The following is a 27,793-nucleotide window of genomic DNA, read 5'->3' on the forward strand; positions in this document are numbered from 1 at the left end:
TATTTCCTGGAGTATGGACTGGTTTGATCTTCTTGCAGTCCAAGGCACTCTCAGAATTTTCCTCCAACACCACAGTTCAAAAGCATCTATCTTCCTTCGCTCAGCTTTCCTTATGGTCCAGCTCTCGCAGCCATAGGCTACTACGGGGAATACCATTGCTTTAACTATGCGGACCTTTGTTGTCAGTGTGGTGTCTCTGCTCTTAACTATTTTGTCAAGATTTGTCATTGCTCTCCTCCCAAGAAGTAAACGTCTTCTGATTTCCTGGCTGCAGTCAGCGTCTGCAATAATCTTTGCGCCCAGAAATACAAAGTCTGTCACTGCCTCCACGTTTTCTCCCTCTATTTGCTAGTTATCAATCAAGTATGGTCACGAAGAGTCGGAAGCGACTGAACGAATAAACAACAACATTTGTGAACCACCCAGAGAGCTTCTGGCTATTGGGCGGCATAGAAATGTAATAAATAAATAAATTTCATGTTGTTTTTAATTTTGTTGTACCCTGCCTCGATCCAGAGGGAGAGGCGGGTAACTAATAAATAAATTATTATTACTATTATTATATTATTATTTGTCTGTACTGTTATGTGTTTCGGGGTCAGTCTAAATTACCTCCAGGTACCCCTCATAACTCAGTGTCTCAGACTAAAAGAGATTGAGGATTCATTCACACACACATGCACACACACACACACACAGAGTAAACTTTTGTAAACCGCCCAGAGAGCTTCAGCTATGGGCAGGTATATAAAATTATTATTATTATTATTATTATTATTATTATTATTATTATTATTATTATTATTATTATTCCTAAATAGGCAACCTTTTGTCCTACAAGGCCTGAGGGGGAAGGGGAGGAAATGAATCTGGGGAAGGCTGAACCTGACACAAAAGCAGAGCAGCTTTTGTCTTGCAAAGAGATCTCCTGGGCAGCTGAGGAGGAAGCAGGGTTTGCTTGGAACTGGGTTGCTGTAGGCCTTGATGCTGAACAGAGTGTAAATAAATAAAAGGCCAAAATGTTGCCCTTTCTGTGGCCGATATTATCACAGTGCCAGCACCTAACTGGCTCCTTCCCTCCCTTTGGAGGCCTGACTGGTGTCAGCACTGGCTTCATATCAGCGCCAAGTTAAGACACGGCTTTTTAACAAAGCCTTTGATGGCTACATTCACCAAGCCAGTACATAGTTTTAATTGCTTTAATTGGTTTTACTGTTTAAAAATTCTGTCCTGGTTTTAGCTTATTAGTGGTTTCATTTGTTTTTAGCTGTATATGTTTATTGTTTTATTTTGTTTGCATGATTTTATCTGTACACCGCCCTGAGATCCTTGTGATATCGGGCAGGATACAAATGTTTTAATAAATAAAACAGGTGCTGAGTTTTTTTTCTGTTGCCCCCCAAAACACCGCCGCACTAAGTAAAGAGGCGAGAGAGATCCATGGGTTGGCTGGGCAGCTGGGGTGGGAGTCATTCCAATATTCTTGCAAAAAAGAAAGAAAGAGGAATTCTGCTCCCTCCCCCAAGTCCATTTTAATTTCACCTCCATTTTATATTTAGCCATGTGGGAGAAATGGGAAGGGACTAGCCATTTGAGGAGAGGGAGCAAAGTAGGTTTGCATACACAAAGAGAATATTTATTTTTATTGTCTTAATGAATGCACGTATCACACGTTTTCTATTCTCCTGCATGGCCGTTCTATGTGGTGGACGTAAAGAGATCAGTCTGGAGATGGATCTTAACATTATAGCCAAGGAGTTCATCCAGGCAGCACCAATCAGAAGAAATGCATTCAGTGTCGAAGAATCCTAGCAGTGCGTCTCCTGAATGCATTCTTCTTCGTGCTCTGTTTAGTTATCTACTCTTCAATGCTCCCTCTGGTTAGCTATAATAAACTTGTTTTAATTTATAAAAAGAGTTTGTTGGTTTTTATCCTGGGCTTCAACCTGGATGGTATATTTGACAGAGTACGCGCTTCCCTTCTTCCAGTCCAAAGAAAGACACAGAGTCTGCTGGTCCAATTAATCATAAATATATTTTCTAACAACCATCCACCACCGACTACACCAACTACCCAACCACAACATGAACATTACCTACAGAATATATACACAGGGTTTTCAACCTGACCAGCAACATCCCAGGTGCTGCTAATCACCACACCCTGGCTGATGCAATTAGCTCTCTTCATTTCAGGAGCTTGGTTTATTTATTTATTTATTTATTTATTTATTTATTTATTTATTACATTTTTATACCGCCCAATAGCTGAAGCTCTCTGGGCGGTTCAGAAAAATTAAAACCACAGTAAAACACCCAACAGGTTAAAACACAATTACGAAATACAGTATAAAAAGCGCAACCAGGATAAAACCACACAGCAAAGTTGATATAAGATTAAAATACAGAGTTAAAACAGTAAAATTTAAATTTAAGTTAAAATTAAGTGTTAAAATACTGAGTGAATAAAAAGGTCTTCAGCTGGCGACGAAAGCAGTACAGTGTAGGCGCCAGGCGGACCTCTCTGGGGAGCTCGTTCCACAACCGGGGTGCCACAGCGGAGAACCCTTACCATACCGGTCTGTAAAATCCTTCTTACTTAGAGTGAATACACTGACACCCCTCCATTTTACTGACCTGAATGAACATACACAAAACAGTTTACATATTGTGATTTACCATATTCAGTTTCTCAATTAACTCTTGATGCCTTTTTGCACATAATGGTTTAGTCATCAGATCTGCTACATTATTTTCTGATTCACAGTATTCCAGATCTATCAGTCCATTATTTACAGATTGTCTAACATTACAATATTTTATATCCACATGTTTACTCCTGGCATGCATTCTTTCAGTTTTAGCCATCTGGATACACGTTTGGCTGTCTTCGTTTACTTTTATTGGTTTATCAATTGGCACATTTACATCTATCAACAGTTGTTTGAACCACACTATTTCGTTACACAGTTCAGATAGTGCTGCAAATTCTGCCTCAGCAGTAAAAACAGAAATTGCATTTTGTTTCCTTGCTTTCCAGCCGGAATCAGCAAATGTTACCACAATGCCAGTGGTAGATTTTCTATCACTTCTGTCTCCAGCATAATCACTATCCACGTAACACTCCAGATTTGGTGTTCCTGATGAACTTAATTTTAAGCATTTGTCCTGAGTGCCTTTTAAATACCTCATTATTCTTTTTACAGCTTGCCATGCATTTGTTGTGGGTTTTGCCACCAATCTACTCAAAATGCTCACTGCATTGGATATGTCTAGTCTTGACCATTGTGCCAGGTACAACAGACTACCAATGGTAGATTGATAAAGGTCTGGGTCTTGAAAATACGTATCACCTATATTCTTTTGAAAATCTACTACCATTGGAGTTTGGACACTTTTGCAATTGTCCATGTTATATTCTTTTAATAATTGCTCAATTTTCTGTTTTTGGTTTAGCAGAAAACTGCCATCTTGTGCCCTTTCAATTTCAACTCCAAGATAGTTTTTAATATTTCCCAAATCTTTCAATTGAAATTCTTTACCAATTTCCTTTTCAAAGTCTTGAATTTGTTCCTTTTTACTCGCCATCAGAGATCATCCACAAAAGCTAACAAAATCATTTGTTTTTCTCCTGTTCCCTTGGTATACACACATGGATCTGCCAAGCTTCTTTTAAAACCTTGGGATTGTAAAACTTCATCTAAACATTGATTCCAATTTCTGGCTGACTGTTTTAGACCATAGATGGCTTTGTTCAATTTATACACCATTGCTGTTTTTCCACTTTCATACCCAGGAGCCTCCATCATGAAAATATTTTCCTTTAGTTCTGCATTTAGGTAAGCAGTTGTGATGTCAAAATGATTGACTTCAAATTTCTTTAATGCTGCCAATTTCAAAGCTAATCTTATGCTCTCTGACCTAACAGTAGGTGCATAGGTCTCATCAAAGTTCAAGTGCTTTCTTTGTGTAAATCCCTGTGCTACTAAACGTGCCTTGTATTTTACTTTACCAGACACTAGAACTTTCTTTTTGTATACCCATCTGCAGCCAACTGCTTTCTGATCTTTAGGCAACTGTGTTGGTGTAAAGACCTTGTATTTTGCCATTGAATGCATTTCCTCATCCATTGCCTCAAACCATTTTTTAGATTCAGCTTTTGGCAATTCCAACACATCCTCTAAACATTGAGGTTCATAACTTACATGACACACTCTCACTTCCCCCATAGTGAATCGCTCTGGAGGTATGCCTTTTGTTGCCCTTTCAGAACGTCTGGGTACAAAGATTTCAGTTTCCCCCTCCTCTCTCTCTACTTTAGGACTTAGAATGTCTGCTTTCTTTTCTAGACTCTTTGCTGATTCTTGTGACGGCTGCAAACTGTGTTCTGTCTCCTCACTATCACTTAGTGGCATGATTATCTCTGTGTTTGCATGTAATCTCTCCCAACCATCCTGTTCTGCAAACTCTGCTGACCTGGAAATTACAACTTTCCCATTGTTAAGTGCAAATCTATATGCCTTAGAACCAGGTTGGTATCCAATGAATCTCAGTTTCCTTGCCTTAGGCTGACCCTTTCTTCTTTGTCCCTTTGGTATATGCACCCATGCGTAACAACCAAATACTCTTAAATGAGACAACACTGGTTTCTTTCCAAACAGCAGATAATAAAGAGTGTTGTTCATGACAGAACTCCATAATCTATTCAGTATATAATTCGCTGTTAAGATAGCCTCCCCCCAGAAATGCTTTGACAATCCTGAATCCTGTAACAGTGAGTCCTTCATGGTTTGTAACACACCATTCCTCCGTTCCGCCACACCATTCTCACTGGGGGAGTATGGGTTTGTTTTGCGATGCCAAATGCCTTGCCGCTTCAGCCAACCTTGAAAAACACCTGCAAGAAACTCTCCCCCTCTATCTGTTTGTAACTGAGCCACTTTGTAGGAAAACCTCCTCTCCACCCAAGCAACCCAGATTTTAAATGTCTCAAACGTTTCATTTTTGGATTTGAGCAAATGGCAGAACCCATACCTTGTAAAATCATCTACTATTACCAGTACATATTTTGCCCCTCCTAGGCTTTGTGGCAGTGGACCAATTAAATCTGCATGCACCAATTCAAATGGTTTTTTCGTTGACCTATTACTCTGTTTACTAACAGGGTAAGCCTTTGATTTTGATACTTTGCATGCAGCACAATCCAAATACTTGCCACACTGTTTTATGTTTAACCCTTCACACATTTCAGGCATTTTGGCCAAAGCTCTGAAATTTGCATGACCTAACCTTCTATGAAGTAAATGTATACAATTATCATGCACTGGTTTGTTATACATTGAAGTATTTACATTATCAGGGATATTTTCTTTAGGTAACATGACATACAGCCTGTCTTTTAACACACCTTTCGCACAGAGAATTCCATTTTTTTCTACTTTGCAATACATTCCTTTAAATAACACAGAATATCCATCCTGTGTAAGAGAGGAAACACTTAAAAGATTGTACTCTAAGCCTGGCACCAGTAATACCCCATCAAATGTTTTGTTCATGCTTGGCACAAACACTTGCCCTGCACCATGAACTGCAGATTTCTTTCCATCTGCCAAACTAACATGGTCTTTAGAAGTTGGATTCAAAGTCACAAAATCTTCTTTTCTGTTGGAGATATGCTGGCTGGATCCAGAGTCTAGGAGCCAGGTTTCTTTTTGCAGCTCATCAACTGCTCTCACCACTGAAACAAACTGCTGACGTTTGCCTCTTGTTAATCGCTGGTTCCTGGGTTTCTCAGCCCCTTCTTGCAGCTGAGCCATACAATTTCTTTTCAGATGCTGTGTTGATCCACATCTGTAGCAACGCTTTACAGCCAGAGCTCTCTCTACTCCTCCGCTGGTCGCTGCCTCCTCCATGTCTTTTTTTCCTCGCAAGCTTATTTTTGCACGGGCACATTCCTGTGCTTTATCAGTCCGTTTCTGCTCCTCTTCGAGAAACCTCCCAGTAAGATAATGCAAAGTAAGCTCTCTTTCTGGCATTGATTCTAAGCTGGCAACAATCATATTCCAGGAATCATCTAGGGAGCTTAGAATAATATATACTTTGTTTGCTTCTGAAAAAGTCATTCCTCTTACCTCCAGTTCTGCAAACAAAGTTCTCATGTTTTGCAAGTGCTGAGATAAACTTTTCCCCAGCTTCAAGCTAGCTTTGTATAGCCTTCGGGTTAAAGCAATCTTGCTGCCTGGAGTGTCACGGACATAAATCTGTTGCAAAACATTCCAGCATTCACTGGATGTTGTTAACCCACGAATGTGAACAAGTTGGCTGTCTTCCAGACCCAAAATTATACATGCTTTAGCTTTTTCATCAGCTCTCAGCTCTCTTGCAGTAGGGTTTACTGGAGGATTACTGACTGCATCCCAGAGACCTTCCCTCCGGAGGTACATTTCCATTTTAATGCACCACGTTAGGTAGTTATGTTCATTTAGTCGGTTCAAAGGAATTCCTCCACTCACCGCAACTGCTGCCTCGGCTTCCATATCTTCTGGTGTTCTCAGGCCTCGTTAAAAAACCTTCAACAGCTCAAGAAGATGCCTTAAGCACTGCTCACCAGTGGATCCACTCAAACAGAATCAGGGCTTTCAAGTCAGCTCTGGGCCCATAACCTGACAGAGTACGCGCTTCCCTTCTTCCAGTCCAAAGAAAGACACGGAGTCTGCTGGTCCAATTAATCATAAAATATATTTTCTAACAACCATCCACCACCGACTACATCAACTACCCAACCACAACATGAACATTACCTACAGAATATATACACAGGGTTTTCAACCTGACCAGCAACATCCCAGGTGCTGCTAATCAGCACACCCTGGCTGATGCAATTAGCTCTCTTCAGTTCAGGAGCTTGGTTAACCCTTACCATTCCGGTCTGTAAAATCCTTCTTACTTAGAGTGAATACACTGACAATATTGTGTAGGACTATGGATGGTGTGTAAACTATTGTAACATCATAATTGAAATGAAAACATAAATGAAAACAACAGAATGAAATTTAAAAGGGATAAATGCCAAGTTCTACATCTAGGAAATAAAAACCAAATGCACAGTTACAAGATGGAGGATACTTGGCTCAGCAATATTACAAACGAGAAGGATCTTGGAATTGTTGTAGATCACAAGCTGAATATGAGCCATCAGTGCGATATGGCTGCAAGAAAGGCAAATGCTGTTTTGGGCTGCATTAATAGAAGTATAGCTTCCAAATCATGTGAGGTACTGGTTCCTCTCTATTCGGCTCTAGAGTATTGCATCCAGTTCTGGGCTCCACAATTCAAGAAGGACACAGACAAGCTGGAGCATGTTCAGAGGAGGGCAACCAGGATGATCAGGGGTCTGGAAACAAAGCCCTAGGAAGAGAGACTGAAAGAACTGGGCATGTTGAGCCTGGAGAAGAGAAGATGGAGGGGAGACATGATAGCACTCTTCAAATACTTGAAAGGTTGTCACACAGAGGAGGGCCAGGATATCTTCTCGATCCTTCCAGAGTGCAGGACACGGAATAACGGGCTCCAGTTACATGAAGCCAGATTCCGGCTGGACATCAGGAAAAACTTCCTGACTGTTAGAGCAGTACGACAATGGAACCAGTGACCTAGGGAGGTTGTGGGCTCTCCCACACTAGAGGTCTTCAGGAGGCAGCTGAACAGCCATCTATCAGGGATACTTTAGGGTGGATTCCTGCATTGAGCAGGGGGTTGGACTCGATGGCCTTGTAGGTCCCTTCCAACTCTGCTATTCTATGATTCCATGATTCTATGAATTAAAATGTAATGTTTTTGTTGAGTGCTTGTTATTTTAATATGTGGCTTTGAACATTCTAGGATCCATTGTTGATGAAGGATGGTTTATAGAAATATATACATAAATGTAAACAAATAAGCCTAGCCCCCCCTTTCCAGCTTTAGCCCCATGCCCCCCCCCCAAATTGAGGTCTACACTCTGCCATCAATTGACAATATGAAGTAGGCAGACCAGCATGGCAGACCGTCCCTCTGATGAACCAAGCCCATACTGGCCACAACGGTGATGGTTTGACCAAGTTATTACAGCCAGCTTCCATTCTGAAAAGGGGCAAAGTTCCATTTTGGGGCGTGGGCAACACTGGCCTGTTCTATCTTAAGTCTATTCTGCAGTGAGAAGGTATCTCTCACCACCTCCTATTTTCAACCCACTGCCCAATCCCTCTGACTCATCCTGATTAGCTGGGTTTTTTCCCAAACTCCTGATCAGTCTATGCAAGACATTCTCCAGCCGTCACAACCTACCCAAGGATTCACCACTTAAGCATGCTTTTTTCAAAACACTCTCTATTTACATGGGGGTGGGGAGGTGTCTGTCAAAAACCTCCTATTGGCATGAGCATCCCTGACTGGCTATGCCCAAGACCTGCATCTTGCCATCTGTCGAGACCTGTAAGCTGTTTAATTAACATCCCAATAGAAATGAGTGGAATGGGTATCTCCCCTTCCTCATAATTATGATTCCTGGGAGATCATAGAATCATAGAATAGCAGAGTTGGAAGGGGCCTCCAAGGCCATCGAGTCCAACCCCCTGCTCATTGCAGGAATCCACCCTAAAGCATCCCTGACAGGTGGTTGTCCAGCTGCCTCTTGAAGTAGTTGGTGATCCAGTTTCAGCTGGAGTCTTTGCTGCAGGGGTAGCGGAGAGGGGGTGACCAATGTCCTTGCCTCCTCCCCTTTGTTCTCGGATAGCACATGCTGAGATCTCACACAGGCAATAACCCTACAGGGAGGTACCCTGCATGTCCATGATCAAAGCAACACAAGAAACAAGGCGTTGGTACAGGATTCGGAGGTGGTGGAATAAACCCTTTTTGGCGCTGGGTTGCCACAATCTTGGCACGATAATTGACATTGAATCAGATGAAGAATGTTTTTCTTCTCACTGCTTCATTAAGGATAAAATAGCTCAGTCGGTTTAGCCTCTCCACGCTTTCCTGAGCTCGATCCTTCTCAGGGTCTCTTCTAAACGGCAACACTTTGTGAGCCTGGCTGGTACGATCCTTTACGTGGGGTTCTAACTGGTAACCCAGAGCCCAAATCCTTGCTTTGGCCAGTGAAGCTGGAGAATTAACTGATCCACCTAATAAATAATGGCTTCAGGATGAGGATGAGGAACCATTTGTAGGTGGAGCAAGAAAGGGAGAAGTGAAGAAACATTCAAAGGATGACCAAAATTAGGTTGCCACTTAATGGTCTCACTTAGATCTCTCCATTCAAAACAAAACAATCTTCTAGATTTTGCAAGATTATTATTATTATTATTAATTTATATAGCACCATCAGTGTACATGGTGCTGTACAGAGTAAAACAGTAAATAGCAAGACCCTGCCGCATAGGCTTACAATCTAATAAAATCATAGTAAAACAATAAGGAGGGGAAGAGAATGCAAACAGGTACAGGGTAGGGTAAGCAGGCACAGGGTAGGGTAAAACTAACAGTAGAAAGTAACAGTAGAAGTCTGCACAACATCAAGTTTTAAAAGCTTTAGGAAAAAGAAAAGTTTTTAGCAATAAAGCATTGTCTGCTAAAGAGTTGAGCGAATATTGGGATGCCAAGAAAGAGGGCAAAAAACATTATTTCTGACATGCTGTAAATCACTTGCCCACTGTGGAAATACAAGAGAGAGTTGAGGCCTCCCAAGAGTTTTCTATGCTAGCCTAACCTGGACTGTCTTATAATAGATCATAGTTGATCATTAGTGCTTTACTCAATTCTGAAGTAACTTAATTGTATCTGTGTCTTCTTTGGTGTTTATTTTAAAACATCTCACTTTCCAACTTTGTCTGCAGTCAAATCACTTTAGGCTACATAGTGATAAGCAGTAGTCACACAGAACCTTGGAAGACGATGGGGTTTATTGTGGTCAAAGCTTTTGGAGTCCAGCGACCATTTTGTCAGATCCATAAAGCATTATCTTCAAAGATACAACCACAGTTATAGAAGGTGGGGGGGGGGCGATTTTGAGCAATGGGACAAAAGGCCTGCTAGAAGTGGGTCTGTGGCATTTCTATGCAGAACCAAAACATATAGAACATATATGTGATCAACAATGTTATTAGCGTGCTGAGTCGGATGAAAGTCCAGCTCCTTCGCAAGTCAAGTGGCCTTCAATTCACAACAAACCTTCTCTCAGTATTTTAACACTTAATTTTAACACAAATTTAAATTTTACTGTTCTAACTCTGTATTTTAATCTCATATCAATTTTGCTGCGTGGTTTTATCCTGGTTGTGCTTTTTATACTGTATTTTGTATTTGTGATTTAACCTGTTGGTTGTTTTATGATGGTTTTAATTTTTGTGAACCGCCCAGAGAGCTTCGGCTATTGGGCGGTATTAAAATGTAATAAATAAATAAATAAATCCTCTGCTCCTTTACAAGGTCAGCTGTTTTGTTCTAGAAAGGTCGACTCGCGGACAGCTCACCCGGATTATCCTTGCCAAACTTGAACTGCCAGATCAAAGACCTCAATGCCTATTTAAATTAGGAAAGACACACATTTGAAAATCTAAGCTGCCGGTTAGCTCAAATCTAAAGACCTTGCAGGAGACGTCCAGGCCTACATTTACAGGAAAGAACAGACAAATTGAACAAGAATGTGGAGCCCAAACAAAAGGCAATATAGTTTTCTGGGGAACAGGGAGATGATATCCCAGGACAGCTTACTGATCAGAAAAAGTGAATTGATATTCCACCATAATGAGCCTTCAACATCACTGAAGGTCCAGAGGCCAACCAGCTGTCGGCCAGGGACCAACAAAACAAGATATGGTGCAACAGCACCCTCCCACCCATGTTCCCCAGCAATTGGTGCACACAGGCTTACTGCCTCAGATACTGGAGGTAGTACACAGCCATCAGTACTAGTACCATTGATAGCCTTCTCCTCCAGGAATTTATCCAACCCCCTTTTAAAGCCATCTAAATTGGTGGCCATCACATTTTGTAGTAGTGAATTCCATAGTTTAACTATGCACTGTGTGAAGAAGTCCTTCCTTTTATTTGTCCTGAATCTCCCACCCATCAGTTTCATGGGATGACCCCGTTGGGTTCTAGTATTTTGAGAGAGGTAGAAAAATGTCTCCCTGTCCACATTCTCCACATCATGCATCATTTTGTCCACCTCTATCATGTCTCCCCTTAGCCTCCTGTTTTCCCCAAGCTAAATAATCCCAGCTGTTGTCACCTTCCCTCGTAGGGGAGATGCTCCAGCCCCTTCATCATTTGAGTTGCCCTTTTCTGCACTTTTTCCAGCTCAATAATATCTGTTTTTAGGTGTGGTGACCAGAACTGTACACAGTACTCGAAGTGTGGTCGCACCATAGATTTGTATAAAGGCAGTAGGATACCGGCCGTTTTATTCTCAGTTCCTTTTCTTATCATGCCTAACATGGAGTTTGCCTTCTTTACAGCGGCTGCACACTGGGTGGACGTTTCCATCGAGCTGTCCACCACAACCCCAAGATCTCTTTCTTGTCCGGCCACCACACAAGTTTGCAATTTATTCTCTCCACCTCTTTATGGACTCGCCCCTTACTAGCATCTGCTTCTCTGCAAGGTCTTCCTTTTTCTTCTCAGGATCAACCCATTGCCCACACCATTCTGCCACTTTTACGCTCCCTCCTACCCCCTTTTGTCTCCACCACCACCACCGCCTCTTCTTTCTGCTAAGGCAGTTTTTCAGTGCCTGTGTGCAAGTTCCCAAGTGCCACCTTGAGTGTAGACATGTAAGAAATACAAAAGCAAAATCTTATCCTATGGCTGTGTAACCTGCTCCATTAAAATTATCTTAATCAACACTGGCACATTAATTCATAGAATCATAGAACAGCAGAGTTGGACGGGGCCTACAAGGCCATCGAGTCCAACCTGCATGGGGCTTATACGTGGGGCTGCCTTTGAAAACGGTCCGGAAGCTTCAGCTGGTACAAAACAGGGCAGCCCGTTGACTAACAGGGACTGGCCGGCGAGATCACATCACGCCAGTCCTTTTCCAGCTTCATTGGCTGCCAGTCCAGGTCCGGGCCCGATTCAAAGTGCTGGTATTGACATTGAAAGCCCTAAACGGTTTGGGGCCAGGCTATCTGAAGGAACGCCTCCTCCCATATGTACCTGCCCGGACCTTAAGATCATCCACAGGGGTCCTTCTCCGTGAGCCCCTGCCAAAGGAAGTGAGGCAGGTGGCTACTAGGAGGAGGGCTTTCTCCGCTGTGGCACCCCGGTTGTGGAACGAGCTCCCCAGAGAGGTCCGCCTGGCGCCTACACTGTACTGCTTTCGTCGCCAGCTGAAGACCTTTTTATTCTCCCAGTATTTTAACACTTCATTTTAACTTAAATTTAAATTTTACTGTTCTACCTTATATCTATTTTGCTGTGTGGTTTTATCCTGGTTGTGCTTTTTGTATTTGTGCTTTTAAGCTGTTGGTTGTTTTATTATGGTTTTAATTTTTGTGAACTGCCCAGCTATTGGGCGGCATAAAAATGTAATAAATAAATAAATAAACAAACAAACAAACCCCCTGCTCAATGCAGGAATCCACCCTAAAGCATTTAGGGTGGATTCCTCAATCCATTCCTCAATCACAGGCTCAAATAACTCACTAAAAAGGAAGGAGGCAATCTTATACCAACGCCCATGGAAATGGGTCTCCTCACCAGCAAGGGGGCAGTTCCACTACATCTGACCAAAGTGAGGATCTTGTTCAAATCAAACTCTCAGCAAATGGGAATCAAGCTGCATTAAGGTTCCTGAAAAATGTACTGCTAACATAGTGGACACTTCCACTGAAAAACAGTGGCCTGTGTGGTGATGCTAGTCCATGCATGTGCCATCAGTCATGCAGGCATGTTCCGAAGGAGAACTGGGAGACAAAATTGATCAGGAGAACTGAACCGCCAAGGATAATGCATCCACGTGGCCAACTCATCATGGTACGTGTTGCACTTGCAGGCTGGAGGAGAGCTCTCTCCTGACTCGGTGGAGACTCCTTTCCCTTTGCTTAAAGAATTTGGGCGTCGTCTTGCTCTCAACCAGAAGAGGCTGGCTTTCTTCTCCGTCACCTCAAGATTGCTGGGCACAAAGCCCAGGGGATGCGATGGTGGAGCGGATCCATCCTAAACATTCCACCCAACTTGCAATGTAATACAGGACTTCCTGACTGTTAGAGCAGTACAACAATGGAAGCAGTTACCTAGGGAGGTTGTGGGCTCTCCCACACTAGAGGCCTTCAAGAGGCAGCTGGACAAGCATCTGTCGGGGATGCTTTAGGGTGGATTCCTGCATTGAGCAGGGGGTTGGACTCGATGGCCTTGTAGGCCCCTTCCAACTCTGCTATTCTATGATTCTATAAGCCAATGTGCTCCTCTTTACAGCCCTGAACGCTGCTTGATGAAAATATTGCAGGAGTTGCTAAGGCACGTTATGGGCTGGTTGGACAACTGAGGTATCTATCAGTGTTGTGAGCACACATGGAACACACAAAGCCAAAACTCCAATCCCACACCGCCACCAGGGAAAGAAGTCCTGGAGTCCTAGCTGGGGAAAACGACGTAGATCCAGCCAGGGTCAAGTCTTGGGAGCCAGATCTCCCCAATTCACCCCAATCTAGTTGAACCGAACTCTCCAGTTCTCCTCCAACCGATGATATTGTGGAGGTGACAGACTTGACCTTGGGGGAGCTGGGGGTGGCGGCAGCCAACAGAAAGCTCTGGCGTGGGCTGGTCCATGAAGTCACGAAGAGTCGGAAGCGACTGAACGAATAAACAAAACAAAGGAACAGAAGTAAAAGCAAACAGTATTTTATTCAACGAAGAAAGAGGCTCAAGCGGGGGGGGGGGGTGGAATAAGGTGCATCAGCCAAGAGTTACAAGTTGCATCACGTGTCCTTCCACGGAGCGGGCACCCTAACTCACGCGGCCTGGCCAAGACCAGCCCAGGCCCTTCGCCACATTTACGGGAGCAATGAGGGCGCTTGCTTTGCCCAACTCTTTGCGTTGCACCCGTTCCATCTAAGCTGTTGGCACAAGGACCTTCAAGAGAGGGGAGGGCAGGCCTCCCAGGGGGGCTCACCCATGAACCACGGACGGCACAGCTGCAGATGCTGAAGTGGCCCTGCAGAGTGTGTCAGTGGCAGCAGGAGAAGTGGCTGGGGGTCATCCGAGGGGTGAGGAAAGCAGGAACCAGGCGCCCACGTTTCTCCTAGCTCTTCCCCTAACGACGGGAGTGGGTGGGTGTCACAAGGTGACTTTCCTAACTTTATTCTTCAGGCAACAGGGCAGTCTGGTGCCCCCAAAGTCATCCTGCGTGAGGAGCCTTTCACAGGGCCACCTTGCTATGCCAACATCGAAACGCCAATTAGCCTTTCGGTGTGGCCATTTGCCCCTTGGCTGGTGGCAGGGAGCCGTCCAGAGATGACTGCATGGGAACTGGCACATACCAGCAACTCAGTTACGCCACCTTCTCAAACGTCGGCCCTCTGGTTGCGTTGGACTACAACTCCCATCAGCCTAGCCAACATGCCCAATGGTTAAGGATGATGGGAAGTAGGATCCAAAACATCTGGAGGGCCCCAAGCTGGAGAAGGCTGACATTTGTAGGAAGTGGCTGGCCACATGGCTAATCTGCCCACGTGGCTCAGCTGATGAGGCTTCTCTCCACGTGGCAAACTGTTCCAAAGGAGAGTTTACCCGTTATCCAGTCGCCTTGCGTAGGGGGGCAACTCTTGTTCCTTTAAGCTGGGCTGTCACAATTTGTGACCCACAAAAGCTAGAGGGCAGGCAGCCTGGTGCCTTGCAGATATTTTGGACTACAGATCCTATCAACCCCAGTGAGCATAGCCAATGACCTGGAATTGTGGGAGTTGTAGTCCTAAGCATCTAGAGGTCACCAAGTTGCTTATCCCAGCAATACCCACCACTCAGCCAAAATGGCCAAGGTGCCTGGACAACCACTTTATTTTTGCAGTCGTCAGCAAGCAGCAAAGCCAAGTTCATTGAAGCCCTGGCAGGCTGCTGTTTTTAACAACTCACCTGGCAGCCGGAGGCAACCAGGAATTTCCATGTTTCCATGAAGGCTACAGAAATCGGGGTTCCCCCCTTCCATGGACATATGGTCTGCTAGCTTCATAGCAGGTTTCAGTCTAGTAACTTTTATTGACTAATTTATAAGGCTGGGCCGGCGGGCTCTATTCAGTGTTGTGGATCTCACGTTGTGCTGGTCTAATTTAAGATTTCGCCCCGCTGCCTCCTCGGAGGTGGGTCTTCTCCGATCCAACCCTTCTCGCTCCCAGGCCACAGTTATTTACAGGCAAGCTCACCTGTTGAGCCTGGTTCTCTGCAACCTCTTCCAAAGTAGCTTCTCTGCTCTGGCATCAGCTGGGAAACCTTTCCCTATTCTTCACTAGAGCACAGAGCGTGACGCCATCCCAGCCTTTTCCAACTGGACGTCCTGCAGACGGGTTGGGCTGCAATTCCCATCATTTGCAATCCAGCACATCTGGAGGATGTCGGGTTGGGGAAGGCTGCTGTCCTGCACGAGCTGCACCAGGCAACCTCCTCTCCGTCCAGGGCCTCAAGCGGAATCCCCCAAAGCAGAGGTCCAGGGCAGCTTGGACATTGCTCCTGCCCTTTGCTCATCTGCGAATTTGTCTGGCATGTTGGCACTTTGGAGAAGAAACTGCCACCCAAGCATAACAGTGGTGTGTCTATCTAGGTTGGGGAGGGGCAGCTCTGGAAAAACCTAGCTTCTCTTTCTTTGGAGTGATGCTGCTGCATGAGCTCTGCTTTCAGGAAAATCTCCCCCACACACTGACCGACACACACGCACACTCCCACACCGTGTCACTGAAACAGGAGTGCTCAACATGCTTTAAAACACACTGAACGTGTTAACTTGTCAAGCTTTGTAACAGAGGAACCGAACTCAAGAACAAGCCCAGGAAGAAGCAGATGACGAGGAGGCCAGGAGGGGAGTCTGAGAAGGACCGCTGTCGAAGGCTGACCGGGTCGGTGGAGGCCACCGGGAAGCCCTCTCCAACTGGCAGCGCCATGCTTGAAGGGTTGGCTCTTGACGGAGACCCCGCTCTCGCTCAAAAACATGCAAGGGGGGGGGCTTTTTCAAGCGGAGGCCCTCCACGGCAGCCTCCCCCAGTCTGGTCTTCTCCCGATGTGCCGGACTCCAACTCTGCCCAGTTGGAGAAGGCCAGCTCTACTGTTCTACAGGTTATCCCTCCCTGCTCAAAAGCTCTCCCAAAATTTAGAGCACCTAATATCCATGGAGGCCTTTGCTTGCTATTTCCATCTCCAAACAGGCTCTCCCCCCCCCCCCCCGCTCCCAGGCCCAGCCCACCCCGAGGGCCAAAAAGCCTTTTGTTTCGTGCATCCTCCAAGCGGGTGGGGGAAGGAGGCCAGGTGTTGCTCCTCCAGGAATCCCTCTTTCTCCTCCGCAGCCGTTTCCCAACAATAACCGGCAGGTGCGCTGACACTTCTCCGTGGACACCCCGGCACGTGATGCCTGCAGACACCTGCTCATTCAGTCAGTCTTTCCCCAAGGCATTTTGCAAGACGCAGCTGTGAACTGAGGCATTTCCATGGTCAGGGGTGAATCAACAGGACAGGGGCGGGGGGGGGGATTGCGCACACACAACCATTTGCAGGTTCAAATCCACAGCAAGCAGCAAATGGAAGAGCTTTGAAGTCCCTCCTCAGTGTTAACTGATCAAACGAATGATCCCGATCCCCTCGCACACCTGAGGCCCCCAGGTAGCGCTGGATGTCTTTGGCACAACTCAGACAGCACCCCCACCCCAACCCACCCCAAGAAAACTCATGGCTCCGTCCCTCCACAGGAAAGCCTTATAGCTGTACATGTAGTGCAGAACTGGAAAAGTTGAGCCGCTAAACAGAGCTTGGAAAAACTCGTGCGTCTGCATTTGTAACCAAGGGGGGGAAACGTAACGATGGAAAACGCCAGTAGATAATGCTGTGTGGGAACCAGTCCGGCCTGTACAAGAACGAAAATGTGGACAGGCGCAACTTTGATGCCTGAAAGGGAGCCAAGAGGACGGGCGAAGGAGGAGGGGGGCGGGGGAGGGTCATCTATGAATCATATACTTGGTACCTCCCATCCCAGCTGGAAATGGGGTGGGTGGGGGCATTGATCCTTGGACAACGGGCTTTCCTTTGGAACTGAAAGGGAGCTTTCCAGCACGGTCCACAGGCAACACTCCCATCTCACATACGGTATGGGATTCTCACGTGTTTCGGGGACTTCCAGTAGAGCGTGGGTCAGAATTCCCAGGGCCGGCCCGGCCCTGCCGGAACGTCATCCATTCCCCGCTTTTCAGGGCTCCTCCCAGCAACCATCCCCCCCCTCGTTCGCCCAGCACCACAGCGTGTCCCCCCCCCCCCCCCGCTTTCCCCAGGCTGCCCACTCCTCCGGCGTTCTCCTCTCCGCACGGCGGTAGCTTCAGCTGAGCGTCTCCTGGTGCAGGTGGCTTCTCCGATGTGCGGCCAGATTGTCCTTCTGGGCAAAGTTCTTCCCGCAGGTCAGGCACTGGAAGGGGGCTTCTCCCCCGTGGAGTCTCTGGTTTGGGCCTTGCGGGCCGGCCTCTTGCGGGCCGCCGAAGCACCTCCTGCCGCCCTCGCCGGCCTGCAGCGGCCGCTCGGCCCGGTGCATCCGCTGGTGGCTGGCCAGGCCGCTCTTGCCGACGAAGGCTTGCCCGCACTCCCGGCACGCGAAGGCGGCCCCGTTCGGGTGGGGCTTCTGGGGCTTCACCCTCAAGGGGCGCTGCTGCTGCTGCTGCTGCTGCTGCCTGAAGCCCTCCCCGCGCTCGCCGGCCGCCCGGGGCCTCCCCCGGGTTTGCATCCGCGGGGGGCCGGGGGGCCCCTGCTTCTCCTGGGCGGCCGTGCCCCCGCCCCCGCCACACGCCCCCTTCTGGTGGGCCAGGAGCAGCCGCTGCTCCCGGAAGCCCTTGCCGCAGGCGGGGCAGGCAAAGGGCCGCTGGCCCCCATGGACCCGCTGGTGGGTGAGCAGGTTCTGCTTGAGGCTGAAGCGCTTCCCGCAGACGCCGCAGCCGAAGGGCTTCTCGCCGGTGTGGATCCTCTGGTGGATGATGAGGTTGTGCTTGAGGCTGAAGCCCCGGCCGCACTCGGGGCACACGAAGGTCCGCTCCCCGGCGTGCTGCTGCTTCTGGTGGCGCAGGAGGCTCAGGGGCTGGCCGAAGACCTCCCCGCACAGCAGGCACTTGTGCTCCTCCTCCTCCACCTGGCTGTGGATGACCAAGACGTTCTCGTCGCCCGAGCTCTCCTCCCAGGCGGGGAACGGGAAGGGCCTCTCGCCCGACGGAGAAGCCGGGTGGGCCCGGGCGGCCGCCTCCTCCTCCCCCTCCATGGGGCTGCCGCTTCCTGGGGAGACAAAACAGACAGCGAGGACGTTAACGGGGGGGGGGGGGGGGCGCTGGCAGCCAACGTCCACCACATCTGGAAGGCTCCAGTTTGGGAAAGGAGGCTGCCATCAGCCCACGGCACGGAGGAGGAGAACCTCGACGACTTTGTCCACTCCTCTTTTAAAGCCACCGGTCCACTTACCACGTGGCAGCAAATTCCGCAAGTCTATTACGCCTTGCGTAATAACAAAGACTTCCTTTCCTCCGTCCTCAGCCTTCTGCCCATCGATTTTCTCACGTGAACACAAGTTCCAGCATTGGGAGAGACGGAGAGAAATGCCCGCCCCCTCTCTTCCTGCTTCTCTCACGTTGCCAAACTCACCACCACCACGGCCACAGCCTGCCCCCACGGCCCAAGTAGGAAAATGCAAGCCAAAATCACGATGCATAGGTCATTCACACAGGCGCACACACCCACACCCCAGTTCACCGCCTTCTTATAACCACTGTCCGGAGAGCTAAAGCCAAACTGGACCGGCCAGACGAGCAGCGAACATGTTCAAGACCGGGTGTCATGACTGACCCCCCCTCCTCTGACAAGGACTCAGATGTCAGAAGAGCCCAAATGGCTTCCTGCACAGGCAACACACACACACACACGCAAGACTCCAGTTCTGCTCTGGCCAACCGCAGCGTCACCAAAGCCACGCTGAGCCCCTCCACAGAGGAGGGCCTGCGAAACTGCCCCCCAACTGCCGTCTGGATAATGCCCCTCCTGGTGTTATCAGAGGGGTCAGCTGAGGCACCTCCCAGCTCCAGAGAATGCCACCGCCAGAAGGGGAGACACACGCCGCTACTCGGAGGCGAAGCACACACCTGAAACCCCAAAGCAACCAGACTACTTGGGAGTAAAGCGTCTCCTCAAGAATTGGGACACACCGAAGCCCAGAGTAACCGTTCGCAGCCGCGTGGGCTAGGAGACCTGGTTCTATACTCTCCTCCCAGTCGAGACCAGCTGCTCCCTGGAATAACACGTCCCTTTTGGCTCCTAGGCCCCGGGCAACCTGGCTTTCCTCCTCACCCTGCTTCCTCTCTTGACCGACCTCCCGTGCTGCTGACCCCTCGCCTCCTGGGGCGCCAGTACTCCTTGGACTGTGCTTGACCCCGGCTCCGCCTGAGAGCCCTGCTGCTTCACCGCCTGTGCTTCTGATCGCCGCCTGCCTTCTGACCTTCCTGTACGGATCAGCACTAGGACTGAGCTCTACCCAGCCCTGGCAGGGCAAGGGCGATGCAGCAGTATTGCCAGGGACGGCACCAGGAACCTTGGACAGGAATCCTAATCCAGTTTAAGGTTTGAGGAGTCCGGAACCTGTGGGTGGTAGTCATTTGAAAAGCAGAAACAAAGCCTTCTCCAACCTGGCCGGGGGATTATGGGAATTGTACTCCAACCCCTCTAGAGGCGGCCATGTTGGAGAAGGCAATGTTAATAAAAAGGGAGGGGGGAGAGGTTAAATTCTAGGGCCTGCATGCCTTGATCTTCTGCAGAATCCTGGAGGATATTGGCATGGATCTATATTATACTGTATATTATGGATCTATATTATACTGTATTATTATACTATAATTATACTGTTGTTTTATACATTGAATGTTTTTCATTTTTGTGAACCGCCCAGAGAGCTCTGGCTATTGGGCGGTATAGAAATGTAATAAATAAATAAATAAACAAACAAACAGGGCTCACAGGGGGGAAGAGCTGGGCCTTTTTATGATCAGGGATGCTGACCTCTTCCGCCACCTCTCCACCTCAGAAGGTGCTCTCCACTCAGGGCTTAGCGACAATCCTAGCTGGGGAGAAAGTGGATTTTCCCAACAATATAGTGTTCCTGTTAGAATGCAAAGTATCTTGGGGTCTCCAAGGGGCAATTAAGGCCCATCGGCTTTACCAAAGACTTGCTCCTGATGGAGCAGAGAACTGCTAGAACTGGTTTGCAGATATGGATCCGGCAGTGCTGCCTGCCATTTTGGCTGCGAGGACTGGCAGATTTCACGCCACACCACTGCGCTCACTTCTTGAATCACAGGGTGCCACGCAGCTGCGTCCCAGCATCCTTTGCAAAGTTGCAAAGCATCCTGGTTCACACCTTTCTGACTGAGCTGCTACTTTAGGCGGCAAAGCAGTCTTGGGCCAGGCCTACGTTGAAGAGGGGATTAAGAAACAAAAAGGGGCATTCCCCCCCCCCCAATGGCTTCAAAAGCGAAAGAACACACAAAGTTGGCCTTACAGTCTGGCTGCTAACTCATCTAACCCAGCATTGTTGACTCCGCCGGCAGCAGCCGTTCTTCTCCGGAATCTGAGGCAGAGAGAAAGGACTTTTCTCGGCGTAGCCACCTGAAGAGAAGGTGCCAGGGCATGAAGCCGGAGCCTTCCAGGTGCAAAGCTCACTGCAGGCACCCTGAGTCACCCGAGATGGACCATCGCCAGAGGCTGAATTTGGAAGCTTCTGCAGGAATTCTAATCCGCCCTAAGGTTTGAGGAGTCCAGAACCTGTGAGTGGTAGTTATTCCAAATGCTGCAACCTGGCTCCCTCCAGAGGGGCTGGACTACAACTCCGGCTGGGGGATTATGGGAGCTGCACTCCAACCCCTTTGGAGGGGGCCAGGTTGGAGAAGGCCATGTTAGTATAAGGGGAAGAGAGGCCAAGTTCTAGGCTTGGAAGTTGCACCTTCAAGGCGTATGTTGCCAGTGACCTGCCAGTCTAGAAATGCTCGTCACCCCCACCCCACCCCACAAAAAAAACCTACCAGATGGGGGGGGCGGTTTCTAGCCAGAAGCCGCAGCTACTCACCGGAGGCAAAAAACGCTGTTTCAGTCAGAGCACCCAAACCTCCTCCGTCAAAGACCTGGGATTTGCCCAAACAAGATCCCAACCCGCTTCACTTTCTCACACACAGATGCCAAAAAACAGGGGAGTGATGACATCAGCCAAACCTCAGCCTCACCTTGACTAAGGAGAGTCAGCACACACACACACACACACACACACACACACACACACAACTACAGGCCCCAGAATGCAACTCTCCAGAAACAGCACCTGCGTGGCTGGCTTTGGAAGTGGTGCCTTCCCGAGACTGTAGTTTGTTCAGGGAATGGGGGATTGGGGGGGGGGGGAGGCGAGGAGGCCACTGTGGAATATTCCTTTGGCCTCCCCAGCCAAGGCCACCTCGTGCTTTATGCGGATCCCCACAGCCCCATTGCAGAGCAGGTCTGTAGGGAAGGGGGAAAGCAGCTCCTTCGCTTGGGTATCCGCCCCAGGATCCGCACCCCCACCCCACCCCCCACAACCCACCCGGGAGGACCTTGCCTCTTTCTCAGGTGCAAATCCTGAAAAACAAAAATAGGCGCGGGGGGTGGGGGGAGGCAGAGACGGTGACTAAGGCCGGGGAGGGGCCGTGAAGATCTCGATCTCCACGGTCCCAGCACGCCGTTTCCCCCCACCACCCTTAAAAGGGGGGCTTGCGCCGCGGCCACCCACCCGCCCCAAAGGGCGAAGTGCCCCGACCAAGGTCACGCGGCGAGGCAGTGGCAGAGGATGGCTGGCGGAGGCCACCGCGGCTGCTCCCGGCGAGCTCCGGGAAGGGGGGTGCACGGAGAGGGGGTCCTGGGGAGGGCGCAGCAGAGGGAGGGGTCGCGTGGGGTGGGGGGTTGCAGCAGCGCCTCCCTCCGGGTCGTGCCCAACCCGGGGCGCAGCCAGCCACGTGCGCCCGAAGGAGCAGCCAGGCCCGAAGGAAGGGAAGGAAGGAAGGAAGGAGGGACGGAGGGAGCGGGAGGGCCGGGAAGGGCTTCCGAGCCAACCCCACAGGGCCAGGGGAGAAGGACGAATATCCCCCTCCCCAGAGAAAGGCGACTGCGCCTCCGCCAGCCCCGGATCGCCTTGCAACGCGTCCCGCCGGCGGCGGCGGCTTTGCTGCAATCCCCCCTCTCGTCTCGCCCCAGTATCCCCACCGCGCGATGCCTCACCATGCCCGGGCGCCTGGTCCTCGCTGGGGTCCGCTCCGGCTGCCCGGGTCCCCCGCATCCGCGCGCGCCCAGCCTCCGCCGGGCAAGCCAGGGTCTCCCGCGCGCGCCCCTCGCCTGCCAGCCTCGCTCGCTCGCTCGCTCTCCTCCTCCTCCTCCTCGCACGGGGCACTGCGGGCAGGATCGAGCCCGCGAGGGAAGGAGGGAGGGATCTGGCTCTCCTGCTGCAACTGCAACTTGCCTTTTGCAGTGGCGGCGGCGGCGGCAGCAGTAGCCCACCTCTTCCTGCTGCTGCTGCTGCTGCTTTTCCTCGGCCCAGCAGCAGCTCCGCGCGAGCCCAGTTGCAATGCAGCCCTGGGAGGCGCCACTTCCTGCAAGAGGAAGAGGAGGAGAGCCGCCTTCCTCCTCCTCCTCCTCCTCCTCCTCCTGCTGTGCCCGCTTGCAGCGTTGCTCGCCTCACTGCGGATTTTCGAGGGCTGGGCCACGCGGGCGCTGGGCGACCCGGGCCAGCAGCAGCCTGGCCAAGAAAGCTCTCGTCCAGCTGGCTCACCCTGAAGACCAGGGCGAGCACCGGGAAGCCAAAATAAGGAGAACTGGGTTCCTGCAGTGGGCAACCACGTGCCTCCAGGTCGCCCACGAGCAGGGCAGCAAACGCACCCAGGCCCCAATCAACCAGCATTCAATTGCAGAATAGAAGCCCTAGAAGTGGGGTGCCGCAGGGCTCAGTCCCGGGCCAAGTGCTCTTCAACATTTTCATTAATGATTTGGACGAGGAGGTGCAGGGAACGCTGATCAAATTTGCAGATGACACAAAATTGGGTGGGATAGCTAATACCCTGGAAGACAGAAACAAACTTCAAAGTGATCTTGATAGGCTGGAGTGCTGGGCTGAAAACAACAGAATGAAATTTAATAGGGATAAATGCCAAGTTCTACATTTAGGGAATAGAAACCAAATGCACAGTTACAAGATGGGGGACACTTGGCTCAGCAATACTACAAACGAGAAGGACCTTGGAATTGTTGTAGATCACAAGCTGAATATGAGCCAACAGTGCGATATGGCTGCAAGAAAGACAAATGCTATTTTGGGCTGCATTAATAGAAGTATAGCTTCCAAATCACGGGAGGTACTGGTTCCTCTCTATTCGGCCCTGGTTAGGCCTCATCTAGAGTATTGCATCCAGTTCTAGGCTCCACAATTCAAGAAGGACGCAGACAAGCTGGAGTGTGTTCAGAGGAGGGCAACCAGGATGATCAAGGGTCTGGAAACAAAGCCCTATGAAGAGAGACTGAAAGAACTGGGCATGCTTAGCCTGGAGAAGAGAAGATGGAGGGGAGACATGATAGCACTCTTCAAATACTTAAAAGGTTGTCACCCAGAGGAGGGCCAGGATCTCTTCTCGATCCTCCCAGATTGCAGGACACGGAATAACGGGCTCAAGTTAAAGGAAGCCAGATTCCAGCTGGACATCAGGAAAAACTTCCTGACTGTTAGAGCAGTACGACAACGGAACCAGTTACCTAGGGAGGTTGTGGGCTCTCCCACACTAGAGGCCTTCAAGAGGCAGCTGGACAACCATCTGTCAGGGATGCTTTAGGGTGGATTCCTGCATTGAGCAGGGGGTTGGACTCGATGGCCTTGTAGGCCCCTTCCAACTCTGCTATTCTATGATTCTATGTGAATTCTCCCTTCTGTTGTAAACAAAAACAGTACTCTACACAGCCCTACTCCTAGCTCCCCTGGTCCCCACCCATCTTGAAAGGCTCTGCCCCCTCTACACCATTTAAAAATCATAGAATCATAGAATGCCTCTTGAAGGCCTCTAGTGTGGGAGAGCCCACAACCTCCCTAGGTAACTGATTCCATTGTCACACTGCTCTAACAGTCAGGAAGTTTTTCCTGATGTCCAGCTGGAATCTGGCTTCCTTTAACTTGAGCCCGTTGTTCCGTGTCCTGCACTCTGGGATGATCGAGAAGAGATCCTGGCCCTCCTCTGTGTGACAGCCTTTTAAGTATTTGAAGAGTGCTATCATGTCTCCCCTCAATCTTCTCTTCAGTTCTTCCTCCCCCCCCCCCACAACCTCTGAAGTGGTGCAGTCCAGTCACATGACATGGGGATGCTGATCATGGGGTTTGGCTCTTACCCTATGTGTTGGGACTGCAATTCCCATCATCTGCTGGCTAGGGAATGATAGGCATTGTTGTCCCAACAGCTCTGGAGGAAGCCAGGTCGGGAAAGACTGTTGCAAGTACTGAATAAAGACTAGGATTGGATGTGAATAAAGGAACTGTAGCCATAAACGCTGCTGGGTCAGAACGGAACCCAGTCCCCTCTAGGTCAGCCCCCTGGTTCTCATCAGGGTCAACCGGAACTCCACAAACAGAACTGGACTAGAGATTAAAAGGGCCGGGGGGTGGGGTCCCCCAATTTCTTTCCCCAGCCCTTCACATTTCTGAGCAGGACATGAATTCTCCACTCCTGGTCTCCAGCAACTGGCATGCAGAAACATGCTTGAGATTCTGGAAGTTCTAGGTAGCCATCATGGCTAGTAGCCACGGGTAGCTTTATCCTCCATGAATTTGTCTAATCCCCCTTTTAAAGCCATCTGGATGTGTGGCTGTCACCTCTTTGGAGGCAGAAAATTCACATGATTGCAAGATTTCTTAATCCCCTGTTATTTATTTATTATAACTCTTTTATCCCCGTCCTTTAACCAAAAAAGACTCTCAAGGTGGCTTACAAAAATATTTCTTAAGACATTGATTGGTGTTTCCAAATTTCAGGATCTGGTTTGCAATTTCAGAGGTTTAACCTCAGAGTCTCCAGAGGAAAGACAAAAATGCAAACTTGAGAATCCGAGGGGGAGACCCTCAAGCAATTTCCTGCATGACCCGACCCCCACCCCCAAGGTCAAACAGGCTCTGTCTCCTGATCCAACAGGCCCCACCCCCTGGCCTCTGAGGCTCCACCCCCTGAATGTCTGGATCAGCTGCTAGCCACTATAATACCCCTGGTATCTGATAAAGAGGGCTATGATCCACAAAAGCTTAAGCCAGAATAAATTTGTTAGACTTGGAGGCATCACAAAATTCTTTGTTGCTTGTGCTGTTTTAGATTAACATGGCTACCCTTCTGGAAATTGGTAGGGGACCAGGCAACCCTACCTCTAGGTTAGGGGAGCTGGGGGCAGCCACCTGCTCGCAGACTAAAGTTGCTGAAATCCACATCCCTCAGAGCCAGAGTTGCACTCGTGTCCCTCATCAGACTGGTGGCCCTTGTGGGCATCCCAGAAACCCTCTGTCCACAGATGCTGCCCCAGGAAGTATCGGGGGTTCACTTTCTGCCTAACCTGTACAAGGGTCCCAAAGAAGCTATTTGTTGCCCCAAGCCCAAACAAAGTGATTCAACTCCATCTGCCCTGAGCACAGAATACAAATAACCTGTGCCCAGAGCCTACAGAATGGGTAGGACGCTCCTTTGTGGGGGGCGGGGTGGGAGGAAGGGTGCACTGCAGTTGGGCCAGGTCAAGGAAACAATTCCCAGCGCCTCGTGATAAGTCAGGCAAACAGAAAGAGGATCTAGACAGCATCTCTTTGATCCTTGACATGAAAATAAAAGGTGGAGAAGAAAGGTACATGGGACCCCCCCACACACACACACATACTTTAAAGTAGCCTTCCCCAACCAGACTCACTCCAGATGTGTTGGACTCCAACTCCCATCCTCCACAGGCAGTGTGGCCAAAGGCCACACTGATTGGGAAAAATGGCAGTTATAGTTCAACATATCTGGATGCTGTCCTGCATTGGAATGGTAATCAATTCAGAAGTGTCAGAGGCAGGAAGCCTATATACACCAGTTGCTGGGGAACATGGGTGGGAGGGTGCTGCTGCACCATGTCCTGCTTGTGGGTTCCTGGTCGACATCTGGCTGGCCCCTGTGTGAACAGAGTGCTGGACTAGACGGACCCTCGGTCTGATCCTGCATCAGGACTCTTCTGATGTTCCAAGCGGAGACGCTGGGCGTGACAGTGCTCGTAGCCCCATGCTGAAGGAGAGCCCAAAAATTCAGGCAGCTGTGTTGATCCATATCAACAAACCAGTTCTAGCAGTTTTCATCTTCAGCAGGAGCAGGCCTTCTGCAAAGCCAACAGGTCTTAATGGCCCATTCAAGACCAAGCCAGTTCAAGATAATTTGCATTGCAGCAGGGGTAGCTCACACCAATCTATTGTGCTGCTGGGGGAATTCCTTCTACCCCCAGCTACTGTGAGGACAGCAGCTCAGCCCTGCGGGAACAGAGAACTCTGCCAATAAAAGAGCCACCCTCTTATTGGTATAACTTGATTTTAAACTATTTTTATTCTCTTGTATTTTGACTGTTTTTCCCTTCTTCATTGCTTCAGGAATCATTTTAGATATAGAGAAGTTTATAAATGTTGTAAATTATATAAATAATGATGGAAGAGGCCATGAAAGTCCCTGCTAATTAAGGAGTGCTGCTGCTGAACCCCGGGTCTGCTACGCCACCGGTGCCAGATTGTAGAAGGTCGCTTTCAGGTGCCAGAGAAAACGGCTCTGGGCCAAAATATATGCGCTCCACGTGTACATCTGCGCATTAAGAACCTAGGAAGAGCCCTGAGGCTGGTTCAGACCAAGGGCCCGTCTGCTCCAGGATTCTGTTCACACAGCTGCCCATGGGGAACCCACAAGCAGGACACGCGTGGAACAGCACCCACGAGTGCCACAGCACGCATGTACAGTGAAGGAAGGCCCCATGGATCCTTCTTGGTACTGAAGCCCAGACTGGCCCATCCCAATCAAGATAGGTCAGAGAGGAGGAGCAGGCGTCTCCCCTGGCACCCAGCTGCCTGGGCCTTCCCATCCTGAGAACCAGTCGCTGCTTTCTGATCTTACCGGCCTCCGGTACCTTCAAACACACCGCAGCCCCATCCAACGATCCTTCCCTGGCCAAAGAACCAGTTCAAGATGCCTATTAACAGTCATGGCGCTCCCCCTCCCCCGCCTCTCCAAGGAACCTTGGGGATGGTAGTTTTCCGAGGGCAATCAGAACCCCTTAGCCTCCTCATAGAACTACAGTTCCCAGGGTTCCTTGTGGGTTAGCGATCAGCCATAACAGTTAAACTGATCTAGCTTTGCAGCAGTCCTGCTCCTTGGGCGTGGAGGGGAGGCCCCGTTCACAGCGGGTTTTGCACTGGCAGCCAAGCAAAACCTCCACGTCCAGAGGCTGTATACCTCTTAGGTACCAGCTGCTGGGGATATCCAGCAAGGCACAGCAC

The 27,793-nt window shown here is 49.3% G+C and overlaps 2 protein-coding genes across 2 annotated transcripts in view; both read right to left on the reverse strand.

Annotated features, from left to right (window-relative positions):
• The window catches only part of LOC134395683 (GTPase IMAP family member 5-like), a 195,036-nt gene that overhangs the window by 136,287 nt on the left and 30,956 nt on the right, over nt 1-27,793 (reverse strand). The gene's annotated exons all lie outside the window — the stretch shown is intronic.
• On the reverse strand, nt 17,552-22,599 carry LOC134413386 (zinc finger protein 776-like). Its single transcript, XM_063147567.1, has 2 exons — nt 22,495-22,599; nt 17,552-18,489 (listed from the first exon to the last, which is right to left on the reverse strand). The coding sequence occupies exons 1-2, from the start codon at nt 22,550-22,552 to the stop codon at nt 17,552-17,554; spliced, it is 996 nt and encodes a 331-aa protein (XP_063003637.1). The 5' UTR covers nt 22,553-22,599.

Source organism: Elgaria multicarinata, chromosome 1, assembly GCF_023053635.1.
Source record: "Elgaria multicarinata webbii isolate HBS135686 ecotype San Diego chromosome 1, rElgMul1.1.pri, whole genome shotgun sequence".
NCBI classification, from domain to species: Eukaryota; Metazoa; Chordata; class Lepidosauria; order Squamata; family Anguidae; genus Elgaria; species Elgaria multicarinata.

Excerpts from the sequence above, each read along its gene's own strand:
- LOC134413386 (XM_063147567.1), bottom strand. The coding sequence starts at position 22,552 with ATGCGGGGGACCCGGGCAGCCGGAGCGGACCCCAGCGAGGACCAGGCG. Across the intron at positions 18,490-22,494 it reads GGACCAGGCGCCCGGGCATG|GAAGCGGCAGCCCCATGGAG; the intron begins GTGAGGCATCGC and ends TTGTCTCCCCAG.